This window comes from Diuraphis noxia, unplaced genomic scaffold (assembly GCF_037042655.1).
Source record: "Diuraphis noxia isolate RWA-SAM2 unplaced genomic scaffold, SU_Dnox_SAM2 contig0002, whole genome shotgun sequence".
Lineage (NCBI taxonomy): Eukaryota > Metazoa > Arthropoda > Insecta > Hemiptera > Aphididae > Diuraphis > Diuraphis noxia.
In genome coordinates, this window is record NW_028301712.1 from 37,546,708 (window position 1) to 37,570,880 (window position 24,173).

Here is a 24,173-nt window from a genome sequence, read left to right on the forward strand (position 1 = left end):
TGTATATCTTTTTAAATATTAATGTAATATGTAAATATACTAATAGATAATGTACTGTTACATCCAATGGCCATAGACGCCGCGGATGGTTGTTTAATAAAAAAAAAAAAAAAATAATTATAGCATCTAGGTACCTAAATAATACGAATTAGTCATAATTAATATATCATTAAATCAGTAATAGTCATTATTCAAATGGTTGTGCTGTAGAAGCTATATATACATTTTTACCGAACTTGAAACGAGTGTATAATAAACGTACAAAGGAATCTATTTGATTTGACCGGTTAAATGATTATATTCTTAACTTTATTGATTCTATGCTTCTATGGCTTTAAAAAATTGATGGGACTTGAGTAAAAATTTACTTGTTTAGTTTTTAGTATTTTTACATCGAAATTTTTAAAACTGAGACAAAATGTGTTTTATTCAAAGGATACAGATTGTTACTATGGGTTGGTGGCTTAAAAGAAAAGAAAGTAGAAACCCTAGATAATAAATACCTATAATACCTAAATAGCTATATAAATACCAAAGTGATAAAAAAATATTTAAAAAAAAATAGTTTTTTTTTTAGAAATCGCAAAAATATAATAATATTAATATAGTCGTGATCGAACGTTTCGTCTTGTACACACATATATTACTTTACATGGGCAGGGTAGTACAACAATGTAGTATATTATATAGATATGTACTATATGTAGGTATATGTTATTATTATTATATACTATAATACCTCAGTGGCGGCGAGTTGGTGGTTAGGTATTCAACCTCATTCTCGTCCCTTACTAGTTTTTCATCGTTTAAAAACGTAATAATGTTCTTATAAACCACATCATAATGTATATATGTATATTTTTGTTTTGAAACCCCTTTCCCCCCGCTCACAATAATTGTAAATATCTGCGTACGTCATTGCAATACTTTAGTATAAGTACTATGTTTCAGTACACGCGTATGTACGGTATTATATGACGAACCACTCGTCGACGACCCATGTGCACATGGGACCGAGAGAAATTGCCGCCGGATCTATATATAGAAACGCCACTATGGCGGTGTTGTACGATCGGAGTCAAACGTTCAACCCGTCGCCGTCACTGACGGTGACTCGGTATACTTCTTCGACCGTAGTAGTCTATTCTGCCTGTCTCTCGCGCGCCCGCGTCCGATAGTCATCCGTCCGATCCCTGTTCGATAAATCGCCAAAACAAGAGATTCACTTGTCGTCGTTGGTTTTAATTTTTATATTTTTATCGTCCACTCGTTCGATTGATTGTCAGCTTTTTTATTTTCATTCGTCCGATGTTATACCTCGCTGGCGATTCGTTTAATTACATTACGTACTTGGGTTTTATTTTATTATTTACGTGCACATTACAGTGAGAGAGAGAGAGAGAGAGAGATAGAGTGAATGACAGTGAGAGAGAGAGCGCGAGGTGACAGAGAGACGACCAGACCGTCAGCCAGCCAGTACGCCGGTACCCGTATGTACGCACCGAGGAAACGACACTCCGCCACCGCCGCCTTTTGCGTGTCTAATATATTAATTGACAACGCCCTTAGTTAATCATTTCCTTCCTCTAGAGCACGCGACCTTTAACTCGTCTGGTGCTGCTACTACTATTATACACTGCTACCTACTCTTCGGTAATTGCATCGTATACACACATAATAATATTATATATCGTATACATTGTGCTGTATTTTCGATCGAATAATGATAGTAATATTATGCTTTGGTGGGGTGTGTACCGCGAGCAGTGTGCGAATATTTACTTGTGGTTTTCGGAGAAACAAAAACTGTTTTAACATAGCTACTAATATTATACAACATTAACGGCTGCTTTTTTTGTTATAACGGTTAAATCGTTTTACATTTTCAACTATTCATCGTTTTAATAATATTGATTTCATATTTTTAATCGGAATCCTTTACCGTAATTTCGGCAGACAATATATGGAACAATAAATTGTTTACGAAGACAACGCAATGGAGCACAAATTTATGGTGCGGTTAACGAAACGCCAAGATGTGCAGTTATTGTGACGAGGTGTAACGATACAATACGTTTTTTTAAACGATGGAAAAACAGGTGGAAAGTATTTTTGTATTTACCGGTTATACGCTAATGTATATATACACATAAACGGTGCACTCGGCGCAGTGAAATCGAGAGTGACTTACTCTATTCCGTATAGTTTCGTATTGATTTGTCATTAGTCATTACGAAAATAGGTGTTTATTTTCTCACGAAAAACGGCGTCGAAGTTCCGTCCCATGGCAACATGTATTAATTCACAGCTGCAGTGTATTTAAAGTCAAAAGTAACGTTTGAATATTTTTGAGAAATCGTGTTTGTAATCATTTGGATTGGAGTTTTTTTCATCTGAATATTTTTAATAATTGCATTTTATTATAATATCAAGCTATTTATATTAAGTTATTTCATAGTTTATTGAACATAAACATAATAATTTATTATATAGTGTTGTGTTGGAGTTTTCATACTCACTGACCACTGTTTCCTCTCTGTAATGTTTTCGGAAATACCCCTAGAGTTTTGCAATTTTTATGGAACACGATTGAGTAATAACACTATACTTTCAACTCACAAGAGCATAATATTATAACTAATGTATAGTTGCGGTAATTTAAGCTCCACGTTAGAATTTAAGAATATATTATATAATACACCAATATTGTGTTATTAAAAAAAAAAAACAGTATATCAACACGTTATTAAAAATTAAAAATTAAAAATTAAAGTCTTTATCGTATATTAACGTTCAATACTAGATGATGAGTCGGAAATGGCTTAGTTTCAAATAATGTGTAAATATGAACATAATTTGTTTGCTTCATATCTAAATGACGTAGTCAGTTCGTGAATAATCCCGATTCGAATCGAAGGTCGATAGACAAAAAACATTTTATATTATTTACAGTTACCTTGTCACTGTTTTGATACGCTGCGGCATCACAAATATCAGCGATACTATACACATACTATATAATATGATGTATAATATATTATAATAGTCTAACCGTAATATTTCTAAACTGTTTCAGGCGAGGTATCATAACCGATGTGCAGCTGCAGGTCTAGGTTAGGTACACGGTCATCATGACGAAGCGCAGTCATCGCCGCTGAGGCCCATCGTCTCAACCACTATTTTAGCAGTGTCCACGTCCCACACGCCGACGGTCGCGCCGACTGCCGAAGAATTGTATGACCGCCGTCATCGTTGTCTTCGGTTGAACGGTACACGGCCAGGTTCGGCGAGCGATGACCACGACAGCTAACCACCGGGCCGCCGCAGGAGGTAACATGGCTCCCGAACCGGAGGAAGACATCGCGGCCATCGCCAAACAGATATCGGACCACGCGGAGGCGATATACCAGACGTGGAAGGCCCGGGGCCTAGCGCCCAACGAGATACTGACGTGCCACCGGGACTCGTCGGCCGCAGCTGACAAGTTCGGCTCGGCGCTGACGCCGCAACCCAAACTACCGTCAGACGTGACGGCCCAAGGACACCATAACCGTGGCACGCAGCTGATGACCGACTCGAATAGCACCAACAACCTAGAACGGCTGGTGAACAAGTTCGTGGTGGAGGACAAGGCCCGACTGCAGGCGGCTCGGCAGTCGCGTTCACTGTCGCCTAAGCCGTTCGCATCGTCCATTCAGTACGCGCTGCAAAAGTTCGAACAGAAAGCTTCCTCGTCCACCAGCCCCGTTTCCGAGCCACAGCTACAACTACAGCAACACGCTTCCGCTGGCAAGCAGAACGTTGGCGGGAGTGGTGCCGCCAAGAGGTACTGCAGCAAGCCGTCACCGATACGGAGCTATGCAGCGGCACCTGTATCAGATGATAGTAAAGTGGACGGGCCTGTGTGGCCGTTTCGGAACGGCGGCAAACCGGTTGTGGCTCAGTCGCAGCAAAACACTTGCGACTTTATGGATGAGGTGGCGAAAGAGGAACAGCGGCTGATCGACGCACTCAAGAACGGATCGGTGGTTGAGAACAGGAAGACTGAAAAGCCGGCCGTACCCAGCAAAGAAGGCGTCCTGTTGCGATCGGCCGCTGGTAGTTACGACGCGGCGGTGACGGGTCACCGTTCTAAGCCAGAGTTCCTCATCGGGCTGTCAGCGCTCAGCTCTTCCAGGCGGAACCAGCACGCGCACCGTCAACAGGAACAGGTGCCACATCCTGAGCTCACTGACCACCAGCGGGCAAACATCCGGTCCAATCACCACCAGTCCAACCCTGTTCGGCCGTTTTTAACGCGTGGTTCAGTTGCCGAACGTGTGCTCATTTTTGAAAAGTGTCCGACCGAACTGATGAAGAACTCTGCCGTTTGCAATTCTTCATCTGGTCAGTCGTCGTGGAAGAACATCGGATCGGATGTGCACAGCAAAATCCAAGTGAGTTTGTATTATTAATGTAATCAATATCATGTAAATAGTAGCAGCTCATTCTCAAACAAAAATATTTTATAAATTTTATATACTTGGTTGACTTTTAAAAATTGGCTTTTGAAAACCATGATATGTGCGCAACTGGGTTGGAGGGAATAGCTTACTATAACTGTTAAGTCATTAGATTATTTTGTTAAAATGGATGAGGAAAATAATTCCTATCGTATTCACTTCGCTTCACTATGAATTATGATATATATATATATATATATATATATACCTACTATTAAATTTAATATTCAATTATTATTGATATTCCGATTGAAATAACAAAAAAAGTTTTTAAAGCTGACTTTTATTCGCTATAGGCTCGAAAATTAATGTTGTAGCTAACTATAGAAAGTCTATTTTATAGTCATATATTTTTTTTAAACTTTGTTTATTCTTATGTATTACATTAGTTATTTTTCTATAAAATTCCTACCGTTATAGCCGTTATAGGTTCCTAAATACTTTTTAAAATCGGATAAAAAGTGTAAAATATATCATTATTACAAAAGTTTCAACATTGGTTATAAGGGAATATCTATTTAAGTCCGGGGCTCGGCTTGCGGATCGTACATCATAAACGACATAAACACAACGTAGGAAATGCGAAGCTATTGTCATCTCGGTGTGGTTTTCCTCGAAGGTTGCAAAGGTATCGTTGTATAGCTATAGTTGCGTGCTCATTCCCACGGTATGAATCACATCGTATACGAATGTTTAGCATAGAACCGATTTATTTATAGACGTGTATTTCAAAAATGAATTGATTGGATGATGAGGTATAGGTGACTTACCACACCCACGAACAACTTAATTTCGGTTCGAAGTTCTTCCGTCGAGATCACGGACAAGTGGCGACATATAATATAAAGATCTGGTAATTTATACCGATGCCATAATGACTGAGTTTAATCGAAAAAGCGTAATACAGACATAATTATAGACTTATTAATACATATATAGTAGGTTCCTACTTAGTGAAACGTAGCCAGGATTTTTCTTAAGGGATGCTCTAATCTTATATTGAAATATTACTTAAGTGGGGGGAGGCTATTTTGTAGTAATCAATCTTATTCATAAAATTATAAAATATAGAGAGTAGAACCATAAGACAAGTGGCAGCATATTGTCATAGATACCTACATTAAAGCATATACAAAAAATGTGTATATTAAATACATTTATTTTTTCTTAGATACGGCTAATGGAAAGTATATTACGACATCTAATTCATCTAAGATAAAAAACACCTTCCTAGATATGTCACTGCTTACTTACGGCATGGTTTGTAAAAATGGCGTATTCGTTATATTATTGACGGATGCGCTTTTCCGCCCACTTAGTAGTCAATTGTATATGCTGCAAAGCGTATAAGAATTAAGAATATGACATCACAGCGTCGTGTTCATGTGATATTGTGTATATTTTATGCGCTACGTCCTTCTTACCTATTACATGGTATTTCGTTAATATAGAGTGAAAGCAAAATAGCAAAACAAAAAGCAAGAAAACAAAATGAGTGAATTATATTTTCTTTCGAAAATATTATGTGTCTGTTGTTTGCTCTGATCTTGTAAACCAACAACCTGGAAGTGTTTAAAAGCTCTCCAAAAACAACAAACATTATGTATTTAAATAGTATAAATGATAAGTGACAAACAGCATTCAACTTCAAATAAACAGGTTTACAAGAATTCATTTGAAAACCTTCCAAAAGTCGTAATAAATTATAACGCAACGCCAATATTGAAATATTTTAAAGGGATCGTATATAATTTTTCGTTAAAAGTATAACACAAACATTTTTGATACTATCTAAATAATAAACAGAAAATGGTAAATAATGATCATACTTCGATTTTTTTTTCTAACAGTGTTGCTATATTGTCTATAGTTTATGTTACACTTCATGATCGAAATTCGTTGTGATTTGTTTAGTTAAATTTTTCGTTGTTTTCGCGTGAATTTTGTTCGCTCTTTTGACGTAGAACCCTGTTATATAACATAGGTACCTACACCGTACAAATAGCAACTGTGATGTTATAAGATTAACTCGCGCGTATTGCTAAGCACGTATTTCGTATCGCAGTAGGTAAACGGATAAAAGACGCGCCATCGGATTCAGCAGCAGCAAATTTAATAAGTGGGTTTTCATTTTTCATCACATTATATTAAAACAGAGCGAGCAATCGAGCTATAGATGTCGGCGTTGAACGCGTGGCGGCGGAGGAGGGAGAATGTTGCAAGGCAGGTTTTTTATATTTTACTATTTCATTTTACAAAGTCACAAGTGAATGTGTTTCACAGTCGCTGGGTCAACATGTGTTCGGTTTTATAATAGTAATAATACATCGTCATAATAATAATATAATAATAATAAAACGCCGTCGCCGCAGTCGGACGCGTCAACGCATCGCGCGCTAACCGCTGCAGAACCGGAGTGGTGCGGCCTTCGTCGCGCACAATAATAATAATAATAATAATAACAGTGTTATGATAATAACGATGCGAGTTTGACGAGTGGAAAAAAGTCGTCCGGTCAGATGTTCGCGTACGGCTTTTGTGTCGCGACCTCCGCTCGACGCAGTCTCACCGTCGCGTGTACGTTCAGCACTGCAATAATAATACATTTTGTACAATATTATTGTATAGTATATCGCTGCGTGATTGCGACCGACATCGGTTTGCCGCGTTTTTATTAATTGTTTTTTTTTATATTCACCATTTCGCTTGTTGTTCTAATGTTTTAATTGTTTACTAAGGTCGTTTCGTTTTCGTTTATCCGCGTAAATTATACCTCACGGTGGCGGTGGTGCCGTTTCGCGCGTGGGCTCGCCATTCCGCGCAGTCCGCCGCGATCGACCGACGACGACGACGGCGGCGGCGATTTAATAATACAACACTCGTTTGTGCGATATCGTCGTCGTCGTGTGTACCATTACGCCGCTCAGACGCACATCCCGTCCGCGTGACTGACTCCCCTCAAATGCGCCTCCCGCCGTCCGCGTGACTTACGCCGCGACTTTTGCAGTATGCACCGGACGTGCATCCGCCGCCGCGGTGTGAAATATGTCGTCGGGACACTATGGTGACGAGCGTACGGTCTTGGTGCTATGCCTGTCAGGTGCTAGTGTTGCAAAGGCACGACGGTTCTGGTGTCGGGGATGATGGTCGGGTCCACGAGCCCAGGTTTCCGTACAAACCCTGGAAACAACGATTGCCCAGGTCTTACAACAAGGTTGGTGATACCGAATATATGGTATATGGTATATTCGGTATATACATATTATCATAAATACCATAAATTGAACATAGGTTTTTTTTTTCACTCGCCCGCAATACGATTTCCTTTCAACCTGTAGACGCGGACGGCAGAACTTTTAATAATAATATCACATATTATAGAACACCCGCGTATCGTTTATACGGAGGTTCGATTGTGTTTTCTTGTATATGTATTCGATTCTCCGTGTTCTCCCCTCTCAGGCTCATTTAAATTTTGCAGTTTTCGACGAATGTTTCGAACCGAAACTTTAAGGTCTTACGTATTATGGACGTATTATAGTATATACTTATATTTCGACACAGCTGTCCGATAACGGACGTGTCCGTTATAAAGAGTAATGCTATGAGCCTGTCTCTGTCCTCGTACATATCCGCCTGCCCGCCTACTGTATGGATAACAAACAAATAATATATTATATCAAATAGGCGTAAACTAATATGCCCGCCTCCACGCTTGTAACTGTATATAGTTTTACATGATATATCGCGGTGTATGTACATCAAAAAACATTATGCCGAATTAAAATTAACAGAGATCGTCTTTTTGCCTACTTTTATATAATATACCACTTTCCTAAACGTTTATAAGATTTTTTTAAAGTGGAACAAATATTTCATTTAAAGCTTGGTCACATCGTGAAAGTTATCGGTGGCGGGGAAAATATACGGACGCTATAATCTACAGTGTATAACACAATAAATTATATGAATTTCGTACGTTTTGAGGAAACAAAAGAATCGTTTTACTGATTGTACCTGATTTGTTCAAAATTTCAATAGCGATCTGATCCAAACTGTAGTCTGGATATGTAATTTTGCACAAGTTTAATATGTTTAGTTAAACTGACTACGACGGCGCGGTTTGTTTTGCCTGCAAAAAGGGCGCGGACATATTATTACGAATAGGCACAAACGATTTATATATTTCATGGTCATCGCTATACATTAAAGCGGCTACCTTCATCATTACGATTACATACCTATACTTATTTGATGCATACATGATATAACTGTAGGTATATATAATAATAATACGTGCAACGCAGCTGCAGCTGTTCACGTCATTTTCGAATCGAATAAAATGTCCAAACGCCCTTGGTTCGAATGTGATTACCGATAGGTTTACTTGTGTACAACGACTCTGAATAATTTAGAAGATTATTAATAAGTTCTTCATAATCGTGTTGTGAATGCGGCCGACTCGATGGGGAGGTTGTTTTTATTTGTCGAATTCGTTCGTTCGTTTGTAACGCGTTTTATATATTACAAATAATTGTCGTTTTTGTATACCCATCATGTATACACGCATAAGATACCTTCCACTACTCATGTATGTATTACAATAATAATTGGAGTTAATATTATAGAAATATAATAACATGGGTTCGCCAAATGTCATTTCCGCGGGTCTTGTGTAGAACCCATGCGAACCAAAACAGAGAATTATGCATTTCGACGTCTTTCGCTTTTATTTCGATTTCGTGTGAAAATCGAGTTATGTAGTATGTCTCAACTCTTAACCATGTGTTCCTTTCGTGTATTGTGTATACCATGTTACTAAAATATGAATTGCTTTATATTACCATAATATTTCGAATATGGCTCTACGAGTCCGACGTCCTTCCGTAGGTACCAGGCAGGTATATTTATTATTATTGAGTAATCGGTGGATTATGTAAAACGAAATAACACCGCGTCTTTAGGTCACGTACAAGATCGTTTATAAAATAATTGATAACGGACCCCCTCTCAACTGACATATACGCACGACAGCCGGTTCTTATATTATGTATCTAAACTCTAAAGAAATCTGTGTATATAATGTGTACCTATATTTAATTATTATTATGAATTCAACGCGTGCAGGACGAACACTTCGAGTTATAATAATAATAATATAATCAACATATTATGTTATGGATGCGATGGCGTCGTGAGCTTGTTTTTCGGTGGCAATTATGTTATAATGTTGTCCCTCGTAATGTTCGTAGTCGGAGGTCATTAGTTTTTATATATCTGTTGAAGTATAAAATATTATGTATTATTATGTAAATAACTTATAATTCAAATGCATAATATATATATATATATTTATGTCGATGCGTTATCGTATTGTATAAACTCATACATAGGTATCTATTTTATTCTAAAAAAATGTATTTCAATACCTACATTTTTTTTTAAATAAATGTGCTTACAACTTTGTAATTTAAATTATTATGTCCAAAGGTGGACTTATTGGGATAGCGATGTTGAAATTTGGGATCGTTTTCATAAATTGGTGGTACCGAATTTTGGTGATAAATAGTAATAATAATAAGCAATTGGGGTCTGGGAAAATTATTCTAATTTTCTGGGGCCTATCTATATAGTTCCAATCAGCTATTTCTTAGGATAACGCAATAGTCGTGGTGAAGTAAGAAGTAAAGAATTTTTTTCTTCAAACTATTTTAATAGGAAGAATCGTGTTAATAATTGATTGTATCGTTTCAGAACTATTCAAAGGAATCAAATCAGAAACCTGGAGCGCCTCCACCGCACACTACGTTACAAAGACATACTAAGGCTAACCGTAACGTATTTATTCCTAGGTATGGTAACGCATATGTTTTTGTGTGGTAACGGCACACGATGATATAATATAGCCATATAGGAGGTGTATTGAATTTGATTTTTTTTTTGTGTTAGATTCTACTATCCATTTGGCAAGCCTGAGAGTCAACAGCAGTGGGATACTATCGTCAAAACAATCACAGATTTCTTCATGTCGTTGCCGAATTCACAAGCTTCGAAACATCATTTTGGTCAAATTGCAAAGGTAATCATGTCTTAAATTTTGATCATTTTTGTATGATATTTCAATTTTTGTCTTTTTTGTGCGTGTTTCAGTTATGTAATTGTCCGCTTTATTGGAAGCAACCTCTGTTCTTTGCCTGTGGCGGAGACTTGTCCAGTACTATAGACGTAAACACCTTCCTTAATTATTGGAAAGAGTAAGTCCATTGTTGTCATTATTATTATTAATTCAAAACTCATAAATCATAATAATAATAAATCGAATTTTTTTCTCAGCGTGTGGTCTTCTTGTCACGACTTGCCATCGATGTTCATACGCATATTATCCAGAAACTCAAAAAAACAAACATTATCACCCGAAAACTTCATCTTATTAGTCCAAGATGTGGTCGATTCCCATCCCGGCTTAACATTCCTGAAAACTGCACCAGAGTTCCATTCTAGATATGTGCACACGGTAATTAAAACATTATTTAACCAATTTGTTTTATATATAAACAAATCAATTAACTATGTGTTTTATAATTTTAAACGATAGTAGACAGTAGTGTGATTTAATAATTTATCATACTATAACGACTAGTGACCACATGTTGTGGTTTACAATTTGAATTAATAATATTTATTTTTATCCATTAATCAACATTTTTATTTTAAAAAGTATTTAATTTCAAGACCACAAATATTTTTAATTCCTAATAAAAAACTATTTAATACAATTCTTCAATTATACAAGTCATATTAAAAACAGACTAATAATATATATTTTTGTAAATTTTTAAAACCAGGTAATATCAAGAATATTCTACAGTGTTAACACATCATGGAGTGGTGATCTTAGTCTAGCAGAAATCAGACGATCAGATTTAATTCGAGTCATTGATCTATTAGAAAAAGAAGAAGATATCAACCAAGTAACTGCATACTTCAGTTATGAACATTTCTATGTCATATACTGTAAGTTTTGGGAGTTGGATCGTGATCACGATTTATTTATTAGCAAAACTGATTTAGCCAGACACAGCGATCATGGTTAGTTTGATGTGAATAAACATTTTGTGGATAGTATTATAAATTATTTCACCTGTCATGATTTATAATTTTACGCATACAATTTTTTACAGCTTTGTCCACAAGAATAATTGACAGAATATTTTCTGGGACTGTTACTAAGAAAAAGCAAAAGAATTCTAATAATAATTATATAGAAGAAAAGATGAGTTATACTGAATTTGTTTGGTTCCTAATGGCCGAAGAAGACAAACGACATCCTAGAGCGGTTGAATATTGGTTTAGGTAAAATATCCCAATATATATGTTTAACTCTATAATGCTATATTACACATTATTTGAATGTAAATAACTTATTCAGATGCATGGATATTGACGGTGATGGTTATTTGTCTATGTACGAGCTTGAATATTTTTATGACGAGCAATTGCAAAGAATGGAAAGCATAGGAATTGAATGTTTACCATTTGAGGATTGTTTGTGTCAGGTATAATATTGAAATACATTTTATTATAAACATCTCTTTTAAATTCAATCGTTTATGTCATTTTTGTTATTTTAAATTAATTTAGATGCTTGACATGGTCAAACCAAAGTGCTGTGGCAAAATATCATTAGCTGATCTCAAAAGATGCAAAATGACTCCAATATTTTTTGATACATTCTTTAACCTTGAAAAATATCTGGATCACGAACAACGTGATCCATTTGCTTCACAGAGGGATAATGAAAATGAAGTTAGTAAAATATAATTTAATAAAAACTAACTATTATTTGTTGTTTATTTAAATGGTATTGTATAATTTCAAGCATACGGATAATGGAAATAAATATTATAAGGTCAGTTATCTTAATGTTTATAACTGTTTGAGTTGTCAGGTTATTTATTTTTATTTTAAGTTAAAGACTTCCACTACATGGTTATTAGCAGTTTTTTTTACTGTAGGAGGGTTATGGTTGGTTCGGAACACGTGTGTCTAGGATAAGGATTCATAATTAAAAACTTAGGTGGTCACCCATTCTTGACCTCAGAACATAAGTAACTGAAGTCATCCACCGAGCCATACCAGGCCCTGTTTTATCTTATATTTGTTATTATGTATTATATTATAGTCTTATGTGCAATAAGTTTATGATTTTTTTGATGTTCTAGGCATCAGACTGGGATAAATATGCTGCTGAAGAATATGAAATGTTAGTAGCTGAAGAAGGTGGAAACGATGCACCAGAAGAAATGTAAGTATTTCATATTTATTACATTAATGTGACCAATGGCTTCTTTACGGAAATCTTGACATTCTTTTTAACTTTCCATCACTACTTAAATATTATAAATATGAAAAAAAAATTGGTGGTAATATTATTACAGAATAACAGACGAAGACATTTGAAGGAAGAAATATATATGATAGTGGTAAGTGTCTGTGGTCTGTTGTGCCGTCCTCCATTGTTGTTTAGCACACTCCTATAATTTTGTAACACACCCGTAAACTAGATCTTTCCTTACGATTGTTTTATTTTTTTTGTATAACCACTGTAGCTCTAATCACCTCACTGTAATAACACTATTTTAAACAGTTGTATTTTATTCTTCTGTATTTTAACTATTCATAATTAAAGTTAGCAAAGTATTAATACTAAAATTTTTTTTAGAAATGGAACTGATATTGAAGATATCCTGTCACCCAATTTGGATGATGTATTGAAATCATGTACGTTTAATAAACTATCCAATCAGCCTAGAGTTTTGGTCACTGATTTCTCTTCACCATCTACTATGTATGATGATAATGATTCATCTGACTATGCTGGCGATAGTGACGATGATATTTAATTTAAATACACAATAATAATACATAATAATAGGTTATAAATAATAATAATAATAATAATAATAATAGTAATTTTAGTAATAAATATAGTAACACAACCACGTTATTTCTTTGTGACAATGGGAATTGCTGACATTATTATACCAAAGAATATAGTTGCTCATATTGTCCTCTTGTTCCCATGTTTTTCTTCTGTTGTTAACTTGAACTTATAAATGCATAATTTTTGACAAAATGTTACATAACATAATTTATGTGTGTGTTTTTGTTAATAGGCTATAGCCTGAAAATATGTTCATTATTATTTTGTTTTATTTATGAAAGATTAATTGTTGTTGTTTTCAAAAATGTTTAAAGCATTATAAAAGGTGTATAAAATAATTGCGCCATGTACCAGATTTTATATTTGTCATTATAATTTTTTGTATGAAATTTATAAATTGTAAATAATTAATTCAATTTTTAACTAGTTAAATTAATTTTAAATGCAAGTAGTATATTTATAATGATGTAAAATATGATTGAAGAAAAACCAAAATATTTGTTAAATATGTTATACAAATCTTATTGAAATAGTTTTAAGAGTTGTGTCCGTTATGTTATAAAAAAAAAAACAAATTATTAACATAGTCTAGTCGAAAATAGAATGTTATTATAGTATGTACTAATAATAATGACATTATTTATTAATTACATATTTTTTAAAACAAAATTGTATGAAATATTAAAATCTAATTTTTCTTTCTATTATTGTGTGTTTTATTATGAAAATTAAAAAACCTAATCTATTATACTTGTATGTACCTACTTATATATTTTAAACTTATATTTAATTAGGTATGCTGTTTATTAAATTTGTTGTGTTTTGAATTAATTCTTCTTAGTGATATCTATTCTTATTTTCAATCTTCTAATCAATTACCATGATTTTTTTCAACAGTTGAAAAAAGTGATCAATAATTTTTTATTATTCTTTATGTCCTTTAAATAGATCTACAAATTATTATTATTAAACATCTATACATGTTTAAGTATGTGTACAGTACAACTATAATATTATTCAATAATATTTTGACTAAATTAAAAAAAATAATATATTATGTATGTTACGTACTTGTAAGACGGAGAGAAGACATGTGAATATCACGACTATTGCCTACTCTTAACCTTTTTTTTGTTTTTATATACACATTATATCAATTATGATTATGTTAACTTTAGTTTAACTCTTCAGTCTTTATAAAAAATAAACATTTATTAAAATTAGATTGTAGTATAGTACTGAATAATATCATTGGGTTTTTAATGGAAGATTAAATAAGGTAGGTAGGTCAATATTTCTCCAAAAACTTAAAAAAAGATGTATTTTTCATGTTCCGGGTGTCCAATAGGGACCAGTATAAACCTGGCGAAAAATAAATTAAAAAGTGATAACATTTTTTTTTATCTTTTTCCAATTGGTTTGTATACAAACAACAAGCTGTTTACATTAAAAAATATTTCATAATAAAAGTTAATAATAATATATTTTATAATATTGTTAATGACGATCAACAAAGTGTAACCTATAACCGTGTAACTTTGTATGGTGTAACATATGTTATACTTATAAATTATACAACACATAATACATAATATTATCAATATTATGCTTACATATTTCATAGAGAATGTATTACCTAGGTGGCCAGGATTTAAAACTTTAAATTTTAACTATTCAGTTTTTACAGAAAAATATAAATTCTTTTCAAACCTTAATGTAAACCTAATTTTTATGAGTGTAGGTAATGCATTGTAATGTGGATTATGCATTGTAATTTTCATAGGGCTCATTGTGCATCTGCCTAGGTAGTTGCATGGCTGGACACTACGGACCTGTGAAGGAGTGTCGTACGAATTTCCAAACTGGACTTATATACACTTATATACTGGTGATGAAATTAATTGATTAAAAATAATCAAATAACTCGATTGTTGGAAAAAATTATTGAATTAATTTGCTCAGTCTAGAAATCAACAGATAAAAATTGAACGAAAAATTAGTAATCAAGAGTTATTTGAATAATTGTAATAACTTATAAACCTAATCAAATATTATTTTATCCTATTTATCTAGTCATGATTAATCTCAGTCATCATATCTAAATTTACAAGAAAAGTAAGAATATCGAATTTAATTGAACATTGGACACAGAAAACAACTGTTCGATAGAAAAATAACATTTTCTGAATTATGCAAACTGGAGTAAATTAAATTATTTATGTATATTATGTATATCTGCAACTTCAATTCTTCTTTCCTCTGAGTATTTTCAAAAACTGGATTGTTTATTAATGATATTGTAGAAATCGGCCGTCACCTCTCTCCAAAACAAATTGAATACTTAATATTTTTAAATACAATGTAATACACTATTCAGGTGCTTCTTTTCTTTTTTTTTTTTTTGGTTTGGGATGATCGCCTATAATTACGTTCCTGATAATATTGAGTAATATTTTTATTTATTTAATATTTTTATTTTGAACAGATATAATATATTATAATTTATAAGCGTAATACAATGGCGACATTCTATGTTTACTATGAAATTATGTTAATAAAGTTTCTATAAAGTTAATATAGTTTTCAATTTTGTATTAATAAGTCGATCTGATTTTTCAATCGATCATATTAATAAATTCTTCGTTTAAAATATTTCATTCGATTATGATAACAAATCGATTATTCCCACTATACTCATCTATACTAAGCTTGCGATTTCATCTACCTATTTGTTGACGTAGGGACATTTCATAAATGTAAATTTATTTTTTGTCAAGTGGCTGGCGAGCGGTTAATTGACTTTTGGAAAGTATGTAACTTACGTGTTTTTGATTTTTTGTAGAGGAATAATTGTTGATCAAACTTCGTAAAATCATAACTACTAAAACTGCTATAAAAAGCTTACAGAAAGTTCAGTTAAATACCCAAAATGTCAAAATGTACCTACTAGGAAACTGGAAAGGGAATAATCTGAGCACACATAAATATTTTGAATTAGAAATTTAGTTATACCTACAATTTCAGTTTAATTTTCAGCTATACAAAATAAATAATTATTGGCTTTTTAGCGTTTCTAGGGGACAATGCACTGAACTGAATTCCGTAAAATTACGACCATCATGATTAAAGAATTTAGGTACGTGGTACGTCTCCCCTTTCGAAGCCTAGTGACAATATTATTAGTGATTAATTAATTACCGTAATATCACAGATTAAATAAAAATTTTAATGTTCAATTTTAATATTTTAATTTAAATTGTGGTTATATCTTATGTCTTATAGGTATCTACGTAGTACGTTGTGTGCTCAAATCTAACCGCCATCTATTAGTATATATTGGGTTTTGATGCACTCGCGTAAGAACCACTGTTCACTTTTGTCGATAGTCACTAGTCTGTGCTGCTGTATGAGTTTTTTTTATCTCAGATCAAACTTCAACAATGCATCATATTGATTCAAATATTCTGTGACTATATTATTCAAATATTATCATGTGTGTCGTGTGAATTGAATTCCTGACGAATTTTATCACGAAAAATTATATACTCAATTGATATATTATGAAATATGAACGCTAGTTTTGTAGCTGCGACATTTACGAGTTGTTGGTCTAATGATTTTGTCAATATTTCATGATATACCTATTGGTTATTACTTATAGTTTCAGAGAAGATTGCAGTAATAAATGGCATCGAATTGAGGGATAAAAAGTCTACGCTTGGCTCTACCCAATAAATATAACATTTTGTTAGGTACCTATTATAATATTATACATCACTATTATCTTTATATAATTTTATTGTGTACATTATACTATATTTTTAATGATCATAAATTTATAACTGTTTTTTGCTATAAGTTCACATGCCTACCAGGCTAATTTGTATTTATGTAAAATGTGAAAAAATGTTTCAAACGGTCTTATAAATTATAGTTAAATACTTAAATCGCTATATTATGACCAAGAAGGTGCAATCCGACGAATATACTACATATATAGTTAAACTGCGACGAATGTTTTAGTTATTGTTGTAACTTATAAGAATGAATCAATTAAAATGCGTATGTAAATTGTCTACAGAGTGATGTTCAAGTACCTATCTATTAATCTATGAATACAATATAATTAACAATATTACAATAGTACCTATAAATACAGGTGCGGACTGGTAAAAAACAGCGCAGAATTATGCTATAGAATTTAAAGGGAAAATAACAAAAATGTCTGGGATAAATTTAAAATATGTAGATTAGTCGGCGAAATCAACATAAGCAATTATTTGCGAAATTGATATTAAAACAGCGCAGTCGATAAAACCCCAAAAGACGCTATAGCATTCCAGCCAGTCCATGGCTGCATAATATACATAGTCGTAAATCACAGAAGGGCTAAGAGGGCCAAAATTACAATTTTTATGTATCTACCTACAGAAATATTATGTTCAATTATACGAAAAATAATTTCCATTGCTAAATAGATAATAAATTATTTAAGAAATAGTGGGCATTATACATATCTAAATAAAATGTATCAATATATTTAAAATGTAGATATACATTTATTCAAAACTACGTATTTCAAAAAAGTTGACAAATATTAAATAAGCCATTGCCCATTGATAAGTTATGGTATGTTATCATAATTTGAGCTATTGTTTAATTTAATATGACGATACCTAGATAATTTATAAACTATATTATGTACATTCATTTTTATTTATTTATTGAATTACTTTAAAATTAAAATAATATAATATATAAATGATATTTCAATTGAAGTATTTTATAACTTCTTATATTATATTATTATGCTGCAGTTTGTAAAATTGTATTGTACTTCTTAAGGGTCGAATACAGAATAAGTAAATAAAAAATAATTAGTTTGAAGTTTTGTAAATAGTTTTTCCAAAAACATCGCATTTGAAAATATAATAATTGCGTTTAGCGTGTGTAATATAATTGTATTGTTTTAAGTATCAAAAAATAGTATTTTATTGATTATTGCTAAATTCTTAAAATCGATATCCTACAATTTTGACGAATTTAATTGTATTCAATCTTCTATAAGCTTAAATGCTTATAAAAAAATATTGTGAATCTGTAATTTTGGTGTTTCATTTATGAACAATGTATGAGAAACGTTGAATCGCATTTTCAAGGTTTTTACCACACAAACAGTTTTTATCAACATATTTATTTTTGTCATTACAAATTTAAAAAATATATATCACTATATCAGTATATACCTAGCTCAGAAGGATCAAAATATTTTGAAAGTGTTTTCAAGTATAGAAAATTCTAATAATTGGGAGAAAATTTCAAGTATTTTATATTCGTTTTTGAATTAGATATTTGAAAAAATAAAATTGATTTTCTCAAAACCAGGATTTTTTAAAATCCAAAAGATTATTTTGAGAAATAGTGGAACATTTTTACATTTGACTCCTCCTCCGCCCAAAATACCAATAACTACATCCAATTTGTTATCAGAACCATTACCCGAGCATATTTTTCATTAGAAAAAGTGTCTTTATAAAAAACACATCTTTGTAAAACCAATACATTCATCATCGCTCTGGTTAGAATCTAAAATTATGTAATAGATAACATGAAAAATTTGTAATGGAATAGTGCAGATTGTTTATTGATCTTAAAATGAAAATTTAGCATTGTATTTTAAAATGTTCATAAAATTCTAAATTATTTTTAAGAATTGTATCAAAATAATTATTTAATATATATATCTAAAAACAGAATTCAAAACAATTTAATTTAATTTAATTAGAAATATTCCATGAATCTATGTCATGTACCTACAGGATCGAAAATTGTAATATAACTTAATATTATATTTAACCGTAGATCATTTTAATCATGATACAAATTTTCTTGTGAATCTTAACATTGAAATGATATACGTATTGTGTATTATGGACAGTGTAGTCAGTAGCTAGGTAATAGACTTTCGAAGTAGATGATAATATTATATATTTCACTATTTGTACTTAAAATTTTTAAAAAATATTATTTTTATTTATAACTACCACATAGCATCCACAATAACAACCACAAGACCGTAAAAATATGTCGTTTTAACCAGATGTCGTTTTATAAAATATGCACATATTAAAATAAATGTAATTAGCTGGAACCTTGAAATTAATGTCGCTATACCCCGAATGCTGTTATGACCAGTGTTGATATAGATGATTACTGACTGTATTAAAAACAATATTTTTAGTATTGTAATAAAAAATTAGAATACAACATTTAATTTAAAATTAGCAGGATTTATAAGAGCTGATATTGGTATAGGTTTGTTCTAAAAATCGATATATTTTATTTTACATAAAATATATTGTATTATAATGCAAGTAAAATTTTACAATATTATAAATAGATATATTTATGCAACTGATATTTTTATTTTAAATATTTTAAAACTCGCCATTCACTAATTCTCTACAATTAATACATAGGTAATATTATACAATTTACTTACAAGAATAATATATAATACACATTAGGCCAACATTTACATAATTTAAATTTGATGTTTGTACAAAATGTATTGCAAATTGGCTCGTATAGCTGTGTTATAAATTTTATTTTAATATTATGATTAGTGATTACCATGCGTAGGTATATCATATTATTATTATGTGACACTGCGTTGACTATAGCGAAGGAGTAGATGCTTAAAGTAAGTGCAAAACGGCTGCGAGTCGATGGAACGGGGTAATACATTTTAGCGGTTGAAGGTCGTAGACTGTAGAATCCATATCATAATAATATAATATTATGGTTGTGAAACCTTTGGATGAGCATTCTGACGACCGGTTTTTCGACATAAGAAGACCACAAAAAATAACATATACACAGACGAAAGAAAATTATGTATAATACGATTTTAAAGATAATTAGTACACAACGAGTACACACACACGCACACTCAAACACAATTTTTTTTTATTAAAAAAAAAACTTGGAACGGAGATTGAAAATTTAATATTAGGAGGGGCTTGTCGTGTTCAGATGTCTCTTCAAAGTTCTCTCAACCCGGATTACTGGTTTTTGACAATAACTATTGCTGGAGACAGTCCAATATATCGCAGCACCCGCGCGTGTAGCCACGAAGGTATATATAGTAAAGGCCGGCATTCAGTAATGTATCCAGTCAATTGGCGGCTGTAAGGTTGAACAGTACCAACGAGACAGACGCCACAAGCATTATGGCTTCCAGTGTTGTGGTGAGTACGAAAACGACATTATTTTTGTTATACCATACTTATCAGTTATCATACTCTTATAGTTAAGTAACTTGTCTTCTTACTAAAAATATAAGATGACCTAAAACTGTAACAAGCTTCTAATTTCATTTATTTAAAAATTATATCATAATATTATAATAAATATATACCCAGTAGATAGTATAACTTGGTATCCAAGTATTCTTTAATTTATATTTAATTGTTAAAGCATCAGATTTTATTAATATAGTCGTGATTTTTACAATAAATTTCTTTTTACTTTAATTCGCTTTCATAATGTGTAAGCATGTAACAATAGCGGTAGATATTTATTTTTCGAAAAAAATGATTTAAAGTGTCTTGAAACTTTTCCACTATTGCATGCACCATGTACCTACCTATTGCATATCTGTAACACATTGTTGAGGTACTAAAAATTTGTATAAATATAATTATTATTGTTACAAAAATCTATAAGCATACACTTTAAAACTGTAATAGTTAGCAATACAATAAAAACCTTAATGTACTTGGAAAGTTTTAGATACTAGGTATATCTACACTTAGAATATTTAAACTTGTTAATTTATTAATTTCAAAATCATAATAATATTATGTTTGAAATACTGATTTTATAGACACATAGTTGTGATAAAGATATATAAAACGTAAAATACAAATAATAGTCAGTAAACTTCTTAAATTATAAATTAGTAATATTTAAAAATATGATCGTTAATTTATTTATTTAAAAAAATGTATTTAATTAGAAATAAATTTAGTTAGGTACGAATAAAAACGATTTACTCGTAAATATTTAATATTATAGGTCGTGATGTAATTTACATTATTTTAGTTACAAGTTAACATGTTAGAACATTTTCATCAAATTTTAAATAACATATGATATTATTATAAAATAAAAAAATAGAAATTATTAATTATTAATTTAAAAATTTAACTTTTTATAGATACAAATTGCTCTACTAGGACTCCTAGTTGTGTCCACCGCATTTGGTGACACAAAGCCGGCAGAAAAGAACGAGAAGAAGAGGGACACCTTATTCAATCCATCATTCTTATTTGGAGCTAAGACGTTTGGTAGCTCGTTCTCGACGACTGCTGCACCATTTAAATCAATTTCTTACAGCTCAACACCAGCTCCGTTCGCATTCGGTAACTCTTTTGCGTCGAATGCCTACTCCAACGCCGCCGCAGCTCAAGCCTTTGACTCTGCATCGTTCATTGGATCGTCCACACCTGCTCCATTCTACGATGGCTCATTCGGTTCATCTACTCCGGCATCTTTAATCGGATCATCTACTCCAGCACCTTTCTTGTCTGGCGCAGCTGTCTCTGGTGCCGCACTATCTGACTCGAGCTTTGCGTATTCTTCCACCCCCTCAGTTTTATTGGGCGGATCTTCACCAGTTGTGTCATCCACCCCAGAACCTGTCGTTTTGAACAGATCACCAGCTTTCTCTACTTCATATGGCTCTTACTACTCTGGAGCCTACGCCCCATCGTACTCTCAAGGTGCAATCATCAAGTCTGACGCAATTAGCCATGATTCGGTTGAATTACCAGCAGTAGCTAACGCCCCTGCACCTCATCACGAAGTTACCATCACTAAAGAAGTTCCAGTTCCATACTACGTGCAGGTTGAAAAGAGAGTACCATACCCCGTTTTGGTTCGTGTACCACACCCATACCAAGTTACTGTAGAAAAACATGTGCCATACGCTGTTAAAGTCAACGTAGACCGTCCAATCCATGTTCCTCAACCATACCCAGTAGAAATCGAAAAGAGAGTACCTTACCCAGTTGAAAAGCCAGTACCTTATGAAGTGAAAGTACCAGTCGACAGGCCATACCCAGTCCATGTTCCGTTCGAAAAACCCGTGCCATACGCAGTTGAGAAGCCCGTGCCATACCCAGTGCGAGTAAATGTTGACAGACCATACCCTGTAGAAAAACCAGTGCCATACCCAGTCCCCGTCGATAAGCCAGTGCCATACGCCGTAGAAAAAGCTGTGCCATACCCAGTAGAAAAGTTAGTCCCATATGCCGTTGAAAGGAAGGTACCATACCCAGTAAGGTATGACGTTCCAGTTAAAGTTCCAGTTCCAGTAGAAGTTAAAGTTCCAGTATCTGTGGACAGACCAGTCCCATATCCAGTAGAAAAGAGGGTGCCATATCCAGTTCAAGTTCCTGTTGAAGTTAAGGTCCCAGTCCCGGTTGCAGCCCCGGCTCAACGTTTTGCCACTGTCCACTATTATCAACAATCTCCGGTCGCTTTAGGATATGAATCTAGTGCTCTTTATGGCCAATCTGGTTACAAAGCTTTCTCATCTGGTTTAGCTCAAGGTTCTGGAAGTGCATTCTACAGCTCTACTCCAGCGCCTGCTAGTGCATTCTACAGCTCTACTCCAGCGTCTGTTGGTGCATTCTACAGCTCTACGGCTAGTCCAATAAGCACATACAGTTCAACTGTCAGCCCAGCTGGATTCTACGGCTCAAATGTCGTCCAAGAAGGTTTCGTTAGTTCATCTGCAGCTCCATACAATTTCGGTCAACAATCTTTCTTCGGATCTTCGACACCAGCTCCATTCAACACTGTTTCTGCTGATTTAGCCTCATCTGAATTAAAGTCCACTAGCATTGGATCTGCCAGTCTAGATTCGGTCGCAATTGGAAGTGCATCTTTGAAAGATAACAACTTTGACGTTGTCAAGAAATAAATCGTTGAGAACTTAAGCTTATCTGATATGAAATTTTAATTATTTTAATATTCACCAAATTTTTTTTAGAAATCCATCGTTTATTTTTCAGATTGACAACTTCAATTATTAATCTGTAATATTGTAAAAAATGAAGATAAAAAATATATGTGCAATTAATTAATTTAATGTATTTATTTTATATTTTTCAACATCACGAATCATAACAAATCAGTATGGTTTGAAATTAGTTTATAAATTGGTAAAAATATGTAATGAAAAAAAAGTCTAAGGAAAATTGAAAAATATTTAAATTTTTCCCCAATAAAGGTACATAAATTATCATAAAGAACTGCGTGGAAAAATATTATATTACATAACTGAAATAGATAGAAATATTTCTATTGTATAAAAGAATATTTTGTTAGAATATAATGAAATATGTGTAAGATTGTACTAATAAGTCATATGACGATTATGACGTAGGCTCAACGAGTAAATTACTTATAATTTATAAAAGATAATTATTAAACAACGTGTTTTGACTACACATTTTCAGTTGATGTTAACCATAGATTAACTATTTGTAATGCTATTTACCCTTGCATCTCTTAGCTATTTTTTTCAACTCATTTGTATGTCGTTGCGTATTTTATATAATTGAGGTAATATTAAACTTGATAAGTACGAGTATATGTGATACTAATTCTGGCGTAACTATATGAATACATTTTCCTAAATTTTTAAAAACGATATA

At 32.6% G+C, this 24,173-nt stretch overlaps 2 protein-coding genes across 7 annotated transcripts in view; both read left to right on the plus strand.

Moving 5' to 3' along the window:
- LOC107162907 (serine/threonine-protein phosphatase 2A regulatory subunit B'' subunit alpha) overlaps positions 1-14,153 on the plus strand; it is a 43,258-nt gene extending 29,105 nt beyond the window's left edge. For 2 of the 6 annotated variants that reach the window (XM_015510056.2, XM_015510055.2), the window contains 12 exons: positions 3,077-4,436; positions 10,257-10,354; positions 10,452-10,581; positions 10,653-10,756; positions 10,836-11,016; positions 11,348-11,591; positions 11,684-11,855; positions 11,932-12,058; positions 12,144-12,308; positions 12,382-12,411; positions 12,725-12,807; positions 13,225-14,153. In XM_015510056.2, the coding sequence (XP_015365542.1) occupies positions 3,294-4,436; positions 10,257-10,354; positions 10,452-10,581; positions 10,653-10,756; positions 10,836-11,016; positions 11,348-11,591; positions 11,684-11,855; positions 11,932-12,058; positions 12,144-12,308; positions 12,382-12,411; positions 12,725-12,807; positions 13,225-13,405 (2,658 nt within the window). In that variant the 5' untranslated portion in view covers positions 3,077-3,293 and the 3' untranslated portion in view covers positions 13,406-14,153. Of the gene's footprint in view, positions 1-1,154; positions 1,654-3,076; positions 4,437-10,256; positions 10,355-10,451; positions 10,582-10,652; positions 10,757-10,835; positions 11,017-11,347; positions 11,592-11,683; positions 11,856-11,931; positions 12,059-12,143; positions 12,309-12,381; positions 12,412-12,724; positions 12,808-12,940; positions 12,986-13,224 lie in introns of those variants that run through there. The other 4 variants (XM_015510061.2, XM_015510058.2, XM_089219312.1 and 1 more) reach the window with 4 other exon arrangements.
- Positions 14,154-20,539: 6,386 nt separating this feature from the next.
- Positions 20,540-23,600, plus strand: LOC107162888 (uncharacterized). Its single transcript, XM_089219313.1, has 2 exons — positions 20,540-20,696; positions 21,668-23,600. The coding sequence occupies exons 1-2, from the start codon at positions 20,679-20,681 to the stop codon at positions 23,435-23,437; spliced, it is 1,788 nt and encodes a 595-aa protein (XP_089075439.1). The 5' UTR covers positions 20,540-20,678; the 3' UTR covers positions 23,438-23,600.
- Positions 23,601-24,173: the final 573 nt, after the last annotated feature.